We start from the raw sequence: 13,046 nt of genomic DNA on the forward strand, positions 1-13,046 counted from the left end.
ACTAAAACACAGGATGCCGGCCCTCCAGGACCCACTTTGGGCCCCCTGGCCTAAGCCTACCCATGATCACACTTGTTTGCACCATGTAGAGACTTTTTATTTGATGCTATCATAAAATAAATCACCTGGTTTTCAGCAAACAGCCATACAGGTCAGAAAAAAATATTAAATGATAGAATTTACAGTTTGAAAAAGATATATTGCATTCAGATTAGTAAAGAAACAAAGGACAGTTTGCTAGAAGATTTGGATTGACAAGAAGCCAAATCATGTCATTTTTAGTTATAAAACAGTATTGATGTGATAACTACAGTTCATATCCTCCGTTTTGTATAAGTTCCCTTTTTTTTTATTGATTTACTAACTGTAAGCTGTTTTATACACATCGACTCAAATGATGGGGTATCAGTTTCATATCTGAAAACTTTGTTTCCCTTTGTTATGCTTCTACTTATTTGCTCTAAGATTGAAACCTCTGATCAAAACAACTCCAGAGTAAGTAACTGATTTTGTCTTTTCTGACATAAGACTATGACTAGACATAGAAAGTTCATTGAAATAATCTGTAGGTTCAAAACTTCTCCCTGGTTGGTTCTAATGGTCAAACATCTCCAGGTACCATGTCGAGTGTGAAATGATCAAATCACATGAACTGCTGAAAGGGCAAAACCACCAGCAGCAAATAGCCGGCATCAACAATGACTCCATTTGACATGTAAGATCACAGGACTGTAAAACTAACAGCTCCCACAATTTCCTCTCAGTCTTGCTTCAGTTATATCTTTCCTGTGCTGCCGCCAGGGAAGGCGGGGTCGTTGCTCACTTGTATTTTGTCAAAATAGTTGAAATCAACAACGTAGCGGCAGTTGGAGGAGCTGAAGAGCACCGGCGTGAACTCGTAGCCCCACAGGATCTCCTGAGGGATGTACGAGGTGCGGCTCTGGCACGTGGCCGCCGTCGACTCCATGGTGCCGTTGAGCGTTATGAGCAGCTCAAAGTTTCGGTTGCTCAGGGTTTCTGGGGTCAGTCCTGCCAATGGGCTCTTCTCGTCAATAATGTGATAAAAGGTCGCGGGAGGATCAGGAACGACAGTCTCCACTGGTGTCCATGTAGAAATCTACGGAGCTCTGGTGGATCTGCGTCTTCTCTCCTTCTTCTGTCACATTGGACTTAAACAGGCTTTCCCGTGAGCTGGCACTGGATCGCAGACTCTTCCTCATGTTGGCCACTCTCACCATCAGACACAGCTTGCCTTGGTGCCTGCAGATCACCGCCACCTGGCTGAACTTTATCGTTCTGCTCGCTTCTTGGGTCGGGCCAGTTTGGCCAGAAAGGCACCGGTGACAAAGATCTCAGCCAGACCAGTGATGACGAGTTGAGCCACCAGCGTGAAGATCGCCAGAGGACACTCTTCAGAGATATACCGGAACCGTAACCTATGGTGGTCTGCGACTCCAGAGAGAACAGGAAGGCTCCGGTGAGAGTACTCACATGCATCACGCAAGGGGTGTGGGTAGAATTGGGCAGAGTGTCAAAATCTCCGTTCCCCATGCCGATGAAGAAATAGAAGACTCCAAAAATGAACCAGGTCGCGACGAAGGTGGAGGCAAACAGAGTGAGTTTGTAGCGCCACTTCATGTCCACCACCGTCGTCCAGATGTCGTGCAGGTAGAGCTTGACCATTCCTTCCACGTTGTCGATCTGAACATTGTTTTGACCGTCTTTGGACACGATCCTTCGCTGAACCTCTGACTTCCTGTTGACCATGATGCTTTGCTTCAACAAGTACTGGCTGTAACTGAAGAGGTTTTATTGGCACATTCCAGATTAAAGAGCTGGCAACAGACACAAACAGAAATACGATTAATATTCTCATAAAGCTGTTTTTCTGTGATTGCCAAAGTCTTCAGTCAATCATTTCTGTATCTTTTGCTTCCAGAGATCCAGATTCTCTTCTAATCTTTGAAAGTCTTCTTTAAATGAATGGTGACTTTTTGCAGGTACTGAAAGATTTTTCTGTCTCCAGGCTATGGACTGTTCAGTGAGTGCTGAGCTAAATCAGTTTTCAAGGCAAACCCTCAGGAAACCTTGACAATTATTGACTAGGACCAGATCAGAATGCATGAAAGATATTTGGAGTGATTTTTAAATGTTTGTATTGTGATGTACGGGATTAAAGAACAATCCAACAACTAAAGAAAGTGAAGTCACCAAACTATGTACAGCTGTTTAATCCACAGGGTTTAATGGTAGAAAACATCCGTCCATCACTGAGCCTGACTTAAAGTTAGCCTAACATGAGCACTGTTAGCCTGAAGCTAAGCTAATGCAGTCAGAAAGGCCCTGGATGGGATTCAGAAACTCTTCCATGCACTTATGTACCAAGTAAAAAACGACTTTACACTAAAATATTAAGCAGCTTGTCGCCTTGAATAGTTTTCATCTGAGGTCCACAGAGTTAAAAATTAACAAACGACATTAGAGACCAATAAGTGAGTTATTGGTGAGTCATAAACAGAATTGGTTCACTGAAGGTCAGTCAGAAAATACATAAAACTGCTGCAGATTAAATAAACGCTGCATGTTTCATCAGAGTGCCACAGTCAAAACAAACCCAGATCATTATTCCTCCACCATCGTGCTTGAAACATAAATTGTGCTTTCTTTCATTTTCTAAATTAAGTTGGATTTATCTTAAAGTAAACTTAAGTTACGCAGCAGAACAATCATTAAAAGCACAAATCCAACTAAAAATACAACAGAATGAAGGTTATGGAGTTTCCTAGTCAAAGTAATGAGTTATGATGGAGATGTTGTGGCTTAAAGACCCTGCGCTGTCACGGAAAAAAGCAATTCTGCAAATGAACGATTCAAAATTTCTCCTCAGTGACGTTACAGACTCTGACTGCTCCGTTATTTTCTCACTTGGTTTGGAAGATTTTCACTGTAGAAACACAAAATATTAACAAACATTTTTGGTCTAGTTCAAGTTCAATTGAAATGAGACTGAAGTAACTCATGACTAACAGGAAGGAACTTGTTTTTACCAGTAATTCTTAATATTGATCAAAAGTTCTAATTAAACTGGTAAATAATTTATTAATAACATGACATTTTTCCCAGGTTTTAAGTGAAATAATCTGCCAGTGGAACTGGAACCTTTTCCATTAAAATTAAGACATGACTGATTTAAATAAGCTCCCTTCTCTTCCTGTAAGTTTGTTTTGTCTTATTTCAAGTGAACAAAGATATTTGCACTCAAAACTAGAGAAAAATACTTGGTAAGATTTTGTGTTTTTGCAGTGTTCTCCTCAATAATTGAAGCCATAATTTGAAAACAATATTTTTTGTCTTTTTTCCACTTTATGTTTGTCTGATATTAAATTTTGTTTGATGGCCTGAAAGACAGAAGTACTTTTTAGTACTTCTATATAAATACCAATTCTTTATCTTGTTCCAAGTTTGTCAGTGTCACCAAACTGAATATTATTCCACAGAATTATTAGAAGTAAAATGAGTTATCACATGGAAACGTTTAGACACATTCCTCAGGAGTAGATAAAGTATTAACCATGAAGCATTATTAATGTGAATTGATAATCATTCATTTCCTCATCAGTCCGTTTACTCACCTCTGAAAAGCTCGTCCTCAGAAATGTGAAACTGAGCCTGAAGTTCAGTGTCTTCTTTCTCTGTTTGTTGTGAGATCTCAACTTTGGCACAATGAGGAACGGAGCGAGACAAAGCCGAGCGTAATCTGTGATCGGGGGCCGGCTTTGTTTCCCTCCCCTCCCCTGTCCACAGGTAGCAGCAACAAGGTGAGCGCCTGACGTTTGTTTCCTTCTTTTACGGTTGTTGTTGCTTCATACAAGCCCAGATTTCCGGCTTTCAGAGCGTCTGAAGGACACGATGAACTTTGTGACAGACAAAAGGTCAAACTACTGGAGGAACGCATGACGTGAATTATCTGATAAATTCTCAAAATTTCAATAAGTACGAGCTCAAATTCATTTTGACACCTGGAGATGGTAGTTGGTCATTTATTTAATCAGGACTGGTATTAGTAAATCAAATATTTTGTTGTTGATGTGTTATCTTGGACGCCTCAGTAAAAGTTCAAACTTGTGGTAAAAAGTAAATTTGATCAGATTTAGAGCATCGATTTGTTTCTTTCTAACCTGGTGTAACTTTAGCAAACGGGAGGAAATTTTCACTAAGAAAATCAGAAAATGTGGTTTATGTGTGTATCCAACCCCCGTTACTCTGATACCCTGAAAATACGATTCAGTCGACCTGCATAAACCTGATCAGGGTTGAAACTGACCGTTAATTTCTTAAATAATAACACCATTGATTATTCAGGCGACAATTTACATAAAGATTTGACATTCACTTTTTATACACTTTCAGTCTTTTTCAAACAATATTAGAAATACATGAAAAGATGTGAATAAACAAATAATTTAATTATTTTTTAAATAACAAAATGAAAATGTTATTATCAAAGAATGAAATTAAAATTTTTTTGTGTACGCTTGATTTGTTGTAGATTAATTGGTTCATTTTTTTCATTAACTGATTAATAATTGAGAGCAAAAGGTGATTAATTAGAGGTTTCTAATGAGTTCTGGTAAAATGTGCTTGCAGACAAATGTCTTTATCTTAAAAAGACAGTTTTGATTTAATTACGGTTCTGACTGTTATTCTTCAGCAGGTGGCCTTTTGAGTTTATACTCCAGTTGAAGGTTAATTGATTACTAAATTAGTTGATGATATTTTTTAATAATCGATGAATAATGTCATGCTTGAGCCTGATCAATTAAAATGACCCTCGGTGTTCATCCAGTTTGGTCTCCAAAGGAAGGAAATTGTAGATAAATGTGTCAAATGACCTAAAAAACACCAAAGTTTGTTGCAACGAGACGAGATGGAAAACGGTCAGCTGAAGGTTTTCTGAGCATGAAATATTTGGAAAAAGAGTTTTTTTCTTTTTGCAACAAAGTGAATGATTACTGGAAACAAGCAGCAGCAGGGCTGAATGACAAAATGCCTGTGGTCTAAACAAAGTCCAATGCGGGATTCTTTTGGTGGAGAAATGGACGGTTCACTGATTAAACAAACACTTTAATTAAGTGTTAAAAAGTGAAGCTACAAACAAATGTGCAGCAAAGCTTTGGTGTAAAAATGAAGGATTCTGTTTCCCAGCAGAAACAGTAGCAGTAAAGTTTGTTTAAGAGAATTAAACATGTTTCAGGGCAGAGGAAGTGACGTTTACTGGGTGACCGCCCTTGGATCCTCAGCTTTATCATTAACTTCATTTCGTCACTTATCCTTTCTCATCCTGATGCATTTTGTCTGCAAATGTTGATGTTGACAAGAACTTTATGATTCAGTTTAACGTGTTTATTTCAGGTGAAACCCAACACTTTATTTCAACAGAAACATGTTAAAATATTACAAATAATTAAAATTGAATTGAATAAAAATAACAGCATGTCATAAAAGAATTGTAAACATCTGCTGGAGCCGCTATTATTTATCTGCAGGAATATTTGATGAACTAACGTTAATGTTTCTCTGACATGTTTAAAAAAAACCAAAGACAATGTTTAAAACAAACAAAAACGCTATTTCAAACTTATTTTAAAGTCATTATTTTAACAATAGTTTGTGTTAGTTTCAACCCATTATTACTTATGCTTTTATTTTGAAATTTTGACCAGAGTCGTTCAAATCGGCGAATGTCGCACTCTTATTTTGAAAGATTTACCCGGATACTGAGTTGTTTCTGTTCCTGTGGATTTGTCATTCAGAAGCAAAGCAAATAAATGTAAATCTTGTAAAAGCAGCTTATGACGCCAGCCGCCATTTCGCGGCCTGCGGCTCGGAGATGAGCGTCAGTCTGGATATCAAACTGAAAAGAGCCAACAAAGTCTATCATGAGGGGTAAGAGACCCGAACCCGCCCCGCTAACGTTAGCCTTCCTCTGTTTGCTCTACAAAACCATTGATAAGCTATGTGGACTAGCTAGCATAGACAGTTTAGCTTGCTAATTCGCAACAAGCTAATTCGCAGTCACGTGACCAGCAGCTGCTTCCATGGTGTGACGAATTTGGTCACCAAATTAAATTCTGTGCTCGATTATTATTTCTTTGCGTGATAATAAATAATCAATATAATTTAAAATCTTCAAGACAACATGAATAAAAATATAATTTTATGCTTTCGTTTTGTTTTGAGGGCCATAGAAACCTGATGTGGGTAGCTTAGCTTAACCTCAGCGGGTTAGGTAGAGCTTGGTGTGAACTTATCTGTTCAAAATGTTTCTTAAAACTAAACTTTTATCTAAATAAATGATGGTAATCGATAAAAGTGATACGAACAATTTATTATTTCTTTATGTAGCTATATGGCAGCAGCTCACAAAACAAGTCCTGCTTTTAAAAAACGTTTCCGTTTTGAATCTTTCAGACGCCAGTCATAAAAAATGTGATCTCTGTCATTAATCTGTTTTCAAATTTATTGGTATTCATTGATCATCTATTGAACAAAAAGTGGAGCAAATGGCAAAACTATCAATTCCAACTACCCTGATACTTGTTGACATTTTAACAACTATCACTTTTAGATTTTAAACATTGAAATTATTTTGAGAACAATAAATCTAAATCTTTATCATAAGAATTTTATTGCAATAAATTAAATTTTTTTTATAGTTTTGCATTCATTTCTGTAAATGGCTTTTATTGAGTCTCGTCTCCAGTTGATTAATCAATTACTGAATTAGTTTATTCTAATAATCGATTAATAATAATCCTGATTCTACAGCAGCAGCTGATTCCGGTCTGTTTCAGGAAACTGTGGCTGGTGTCGTCACGTTGTGCTGCAAGGAGCCGCTGCAGCACAACGGCATCGCGCTCAGCATGGACGGCATCGTCAACCTGCAGCTCAGCTCCAAGAGCGTCGGCGTCTTTGAGGCGTTTTACAACTCGGTCAAGGTGGGATCCGCCGACCGGACCGGACCGGACCCAACTGGACCGGACCGACCGGACCGAACCCGACCGGACCGGACTCTGGAGCACTCTGCTCCTCTGGAGTTCAAAAAGTCTGAGAGACTGAGAAGCTTTAAAGATGAAAGGCTGTAGATAAGAATTATTGTAACTATTGTTAATCATGATGATTAATTGATTAGTCGGATAGAAAACGAGGCACATGTGCTGATGTTCCTTTGAATAATCTGGTGAAGCTAAAACCAACCTGAAGCTTTTGGTTGAATGTTTTTACGGAAAGAGTTTTTCTCATCTTAAGTGCAAAATGTTTTTAGTTTTTGTTCTTTCAGCAAATGGCCTTTTTATTCTCCAGTTAACAAAATCAGTTGCCGATTATTTCGAAAATCGATCAATCTCATTGGTAGCTTGATAAATGAAGCATTCATTCAGATCTAATTCAGATCTAAACTTAGAAAATAATTTCTGTCTGCCGGTTAATCTGCAGCCAATCCCGCTGATCAGCAGCAGCATCGAGGTGGCCAAGGCCGGGAAAATCCCAGGAGGGAAAACGGAATCCCGTTTGAGTTTCCGCTCGTCAGCAAAGGCAACAAAGTTCTGTACGAGACTTACCACGGCGTCTTCGTCAACATCCAGGTTGGGCTCCACGTTAGCCTGTCTGCTAACGATCTCCAATTGATCGCTAACCAGAGTCTGAAACAGATTCAGGCTCAGCAGTTTGTGTTCCAACTTTCTGACGTTTGCCTCTTTGCTGCTCAGTATACGCTGCGCTGCGACCTGAAGCGCCCCCTGCTGGCCAAAGACCTGAGCAGGAGCTGCGAGTTCATCGTTCACAGTCAGGTGATCGTCAGCAAAGCTTCGATTAGACGCTCATTATCTTATTGATTATTACATTTTGATTGGTTTTTTATTTCAGCCTCAGAAATCAAAAATCGTTCCGACTCCAGTCAAGTTCAGCATCACTCCAGAGACGCTGCAGAACGTCCGCGAGGTGCGACCTTTGACCTGCTGCTATCACATTACAGCCAGCCGATCGATCAATCTGTTGATTAATCTTTTATTCCTTTACTGAAGGTTTCATCATTTGCAGCTAAAAATGCTAAAATCATCACCATCAGAAAAGCTGAATGTCGATGCAGAGCTGATCTGGGATTAATTATTGACGAACTGATTAATAATTTGATAGAATTCATTGGAGATTTTTAGGGAATTTGAACTTGTGTGTAAAAAAAGGGAACTAGGGTCAGCGGTTCTGGAAACGTCTGCAGGCCCGTTTCACCGATCGTTTGTGTCGGCAGAGGAGTCAGCTGCCGCGCTTCCTGATCCGAGGACATCTGGACGCCACCAGCTGCGTCATCAGCCAACCGCTCACCGGGGAGGTGCAGGTGGACAAATCCGACGTCCCCGTCAAGAGCATCGAGCTACAGCTGGTCCGGGTGGAGACCTGCGGTGAGTTACACTCTCCCTGAACGCCCGCCTGGCGTCGGCGCCCCCTGGAGGTTTCCTGTTTTACCTACAGGCTGCGCCGAGGGCTACGCGCGAGACGCCACGGAGATCCAGAACATCCAGATCGCAGAAGGAGACGTCGGCCACGGCCTGCCCATCCCCGTCCACATGGTGTTCCCCCGACTCTTCACCTGCCCCACCCTGGAGACCACCAACTTCAAAGTAGGTCAGTACAACCGGCCAATCAGAGCAGCCGGCCATTCAGAGCAACCGGCCAATCAGAGCAGCCAGCCAATCAGAGCAGCTGGCTATTCAAAGCAACCGGCCAATCAGAGCAGCCGGCCAATCAGAGCAACCGGCCAATCAGAGCAGCCGGCCAATCAGAGCAGCCGGCTATTAAAAGCAACCGGCCAATCAGAGCAACCGGCCAATCAGAGCAGCCGGCCAATCAGAGCAATCGGCCAATCAGAGCAGCCGGCCATTCAAAGCAACCTGCCAATCAGAGCAGCCGGCCAATCAGAGCGCTCCCCCTTCACTTTTCAGCTGCATCTGGTGATTCTTTTGCATCATTGATTGATCGATCAGTTAAAGAGGAGAAACGCTTCAGCCTTTCTGCTGGACTGAATTATTATTGATTAACAGATCAATAACAAAATGACTAATAGATCTTCACAGAAGTTGAAGCAGGTGAAACGATTTGAAACAATTCCACTTCAGTTTTTGGTCAGACATTTATATATTTAATCTGTGTAGAATTTATGTCTTGTCGTTTTTCTTCCAGAAATCTTTCTGCCTTTATTTAACCTTTACACCAATCAATTACTAAATTAGTTGATCATTTCTATAATCAATCATTTCAGCTCCGGTTTATCAGGAACTAACGAGTTGTTTTTTTCTCAGAGTTTGAAATCAACGTCGTCGTCATCCTGCAGGACGATCACCTGATCACCGAGAACTTCCCTCTGAAGCTCTGCAGAGTCTGATCCATCGATCAGTGATCCATCGATCAGTGATCCATCGATCAGTGATCCATCGATCAGTGATCCATCGATCAGTGATCCATCGATCAGTGATCCATCGATCAGTGATCCATCGATCAGTGATCCATCAAATACAGTCTGAACTGCATAGATTTGCTCACTGAACATATTTGAGGTGAAATTCAAACATTAATATTTGAACTAAAATCAGAATGCAGTCCATAATTTTTCTGCTTGTTCTCAAACTTTGATGAATTTATGCTCAGATTTATTGATTCCACCTCATTTCTCCTAACTTTGTTTCTATTAATCATGTTTGATGAGCAGAATTTATCTGAGCTATAAAATGGAAAATAAATTACATGTTTCAGGAGATTCCAGTGAGTTTATTTACTGTTTGCTTAAATTATCAGTGAAAAAACTTTCCATAAATTTATTTTATTTTGTAAATGATTTTCATTTTGGTCCTGAATAACTTTATATTTTAGTTGATCGAGTGACATAATGTTTAATATTGAATGATTAGTAAACAGAATTATTGATAAACATTTTTAAAGTATTAGAGTCAGACGAGCTCCAACACCAAATTCTTTATTTTCTCAAGTTTTAAATGTAAATAAAATTAGGAAAACAAATAATTTAAAGAACGAAATTTTAAAAATAAAATTAAAAATGGGATAAAAGCAGAAACGGAGCATCAGGGGGCCTGGCGCCTCCTGGTGGACAGAGCGGGGAAGTCGTCAGGCAGCAGCGCGTGAGTCCTGCAGGTGGGACAGGTGTTCTTCTCCTTCAGCCAGGACCGGATGCACTGGACAGACAGAACCGGGTCAGAACCGCAGGGAGCCTGGAGGCCCGTTGGGCCCGTCGGGTCTCACCTGGTCGTGGTAGCTGTGCCGACACTCCAGCACGCAGGCGTCCTCTGGACTCATGTCCTCATGGCAGATGATGCAGGGATCCTCCATGTTCAGCTGCAGGAAGACACAGGTTATTGACGAGCTGGTCGATTCATCATTGATTGTTAGTTAATTGATAAGCGGCCATTTTCCTAAAAACCTGACTTTTCTCTTGAATCGAAACGACCATCTTACCATGACATCCTGATTTTAAAAAACTTAACATTTGTTTTGAACGTCGTTTTATGAAATTCAAAGATTGAGAATAAAAAGTGAAACTTTTCTCCACTTTAATTCACTGCAGCCTTAAATCAACCGTTTTTATCTTCATGTTTTACAGTTTTCAGTCACTTCATCTGAAGTTGGTTTATGATTGACTAAAGGGCGATTCCACCCGAAAACTGAAATACTTTGCATCCAGTTTGACATTTCAAATTGGATGCAAATTAGCTGCAAATTATTATTAATCTACTAATCAGTTAAATTGGATCAATATACCTCTTTCAAGCCATAATTATATTACTTTAAATGATTCATGAATATTTAGTTTCTAATGTTTTAAACAAAATTTTTCCCCTTTTGGGAACTTCATACTTTTATTTATAAAGCACCTTAAAACAGCTGCAACAAAATGAGCTAAATATAAATATGGAAATAAAGAATAGAAAAAACGAAAGTGAACAAAAACAAGTTTCCAGTTTTAAAAGTGGCCAATAAGAAATAATAAGGTGGAGCTGAAACCAAATGTCCAGTCAAATCAAGCGTCTCTTTTGCTTGGCGGCTGAGTCGGACTCACGGCGTTCGGGTTTCGGACTCTCTGCGCTCCGACCAGCTGCCACACCGGGTTCTGGTTCCCCTGAGCCGGGCTGGACCGGCCCACGGCGGCGGATGACTTCAGCGTTTCCTGAGGAACAGGAGGAAAGCGGTGAATGGCTGAAAGCCGCGACGCTAAGCCAATCAGAGCGGCTCTAAGCCAATCAGAGCGCGGCTCTAAGCCAATCAGAGCGCGGCTCTAAGCCAATCAGAGCGCGGCTCTAAGCCAATCAGAGCGCGGCTCTACGAACCCAGACCTGATGGTCCAGGATGAGCTGCGCCACGCCGCTGACCACTTCCTGTAGCGGCACCAGGTTCAGACTTCCCCCTCTGGCCAGACGGAAGTCCTGAACGAAACGCATCAAGTCGGACCTGCAGATCAACCAGAACCGGGTCAGATCCGGGTCATCCATAGATCAGCGGCTGAGCCGTTTCTACCTGCTCGGCTCTACCTGGAATAGTCTGGAAACATGGCGGTCAGGCTGTCCATGGCCTTCTGGAAAACCGAGACGAGCAGCGGCTCCTTCCTGGCGGCGGCTCGGGGCGGCGCGGCGGGCGGGGCGGCGGGCTCGGCGGCGGCTGGTTGAGGCGGCGGATCGTTGGCTGCGGCAGGAATCTGCAACAGAAACAGAAGTTGACCTTACGGTGACCCTGGGAGGAATCGACGGAGCAAACGTCACTTTTTGAGTCTCGACTGATTGGAGAAACAAAAACTCAGCAAGAAGTTCAACATTTTTGATGTCTGGAAAACAAGCGGTTAAAAAAACAAACACTAAGCTGTTACCTAGCAACAAGCCAGCCCGTTGCCTAGCAACGCCAACTGATCTCTGGTGTTTGGTCTGCTGTAGATCAGCTGCGGTTGCTAGGTAACGGCCGGCTACCGAGTATCCGGGCCGGCCGGGTCAGGGGCCGGCCGGGTCAGGGGCCGGCCGGGTCAGGGGCCGGCCGGGTCAGGGGTCGGCCGGGTCAGGGGTCGGCCGGGTCAGGGGTCGGCCGGGTACGACCTCTGCTGAATCAGCAGGTCTGTGGATCCGTCTGCTGTGGATCACAGGATCTTCTGGTTGCTGTTGGAGGTTCCGGTTCTTTCCAACAGGACTTTCTCTAGATGTGGGACAGGGTCGGTCCTCTGGAGTTCGGGTTCCTCGGGTCCATGTTGGCGCCTTGTCTCTGCTGCCTTTGGGTCGAATCTTCACCGAGCACAAAGTCTCTCACTGATGGGTTCAGATCCTCTGCTGTCGCAGCCAGTCTGCCGACGGTACAGGACCCACTTCAGGATGTTCAGACATTCCTGGACCCAAATAGGGAAAACCTGAAGCCGTATGTGTGGCCGGCGCCGTCCTCTCCTGGACGTGACGGTGCGGTCGGTCCTCCTGCCGTTTGTGAAAGTCTGGCTGTAAATGTGATTAGCATGTTAGCGCTGCTATCAAAGCTACATCCTTTCAGATCCTTGCTAAGGTCAGACCTCATCTTCCTCTGCCTGAGTTTGATCCCGTCGTTCGTCACGTTTAGATTATCCTGACTCTTTGTACGCAGCGTTGCAGCAGCGCAAACAAGATGCTGCAGCTCCATGATGCTGCAGCAATCTGTGACCCTGGTTCTACGACCCCTTCACCGACTCCCTGCTGCATCAGGATCCATTTAAGGTCTTATTGATGGTTTAAAGTGTTTTTGGGTCCCTGGTGCTGAAGTGAGCTCTAGCAGCTCTGAGGTCGGCTGGCCTGAAGCCCCGACCCTGACCCTGACCCCTAACCCCCAGAGGGTGGATCGTCTCCCTCTGGCTTCTGAATCATTAATTTATCTGTGTTGTGTTTGTGGTGAAGCGATGTGTTCAACACTAGGCCTCATATGAGGTTGCTGGAAATGTGCTTCATAAATAAACTTTGACTAGACTCAAACAGGAGGGAAAT

At 42.4% G+C, this 13,046-nt stretch overlaps 1 protein-coding gene and 1 pseudogene across 1 annotated transcript; one reads left to right on the plus strand and one right to left on the minus strand.

The window, feature by feature from the left end:
- Positions 1–519: 519 nt before the first annotated feature.
- LOC129373636 (ATP-sensitive inward rectifier potassium channel 15-like) lies at positions 520–3,813 on the minus strand (annotated as a pseudogene).
- Positions 3,814–5,775: 1,962 nt separating this feature from the next.
- LOC129373639 (vacuolar protein sorting-associated protein 26C-like) lies at positions 5,776–9,808 on the plus strand. Its single transcript, XM_055051675.1, is given in 9 exon segments — positions 5,776–5,946; positions 6,854–6,998; positions 7,495–7,561; positions 7,564–7,643; positions 7,767–7,847; positions 7,924–7,998; positions 8,306–8,456; positions 8,527–8,679; positions 9,354–9,808. Coding segments are annotated over 9 exon segments (891 nt in total). The 5' UTR covers positions 5,776–5,890; the 3' UTR covers positions 9,437–9,808.
- Positions 9,809–13,046: the final 3,238 nt, after the last annotated feature.

Source organism: Poeciliopsis prolifica, unplaced genomic scaffold (genome assembly GCF_027474105.1).
Source record: "Poeciliopsis prolifica strain line A6 unplaced genomic scaffold, Auburn_PproV2 SCAFFOLD033, whole genome shotgun sequence".
Taxonomy (NCBI): Eukaryota; Metazoa; Chordata; class Actinopteri; order Cyprinodontiformes; family Poeciliidae; genus Poeciliopsis; species Poeciliopsis prolifica.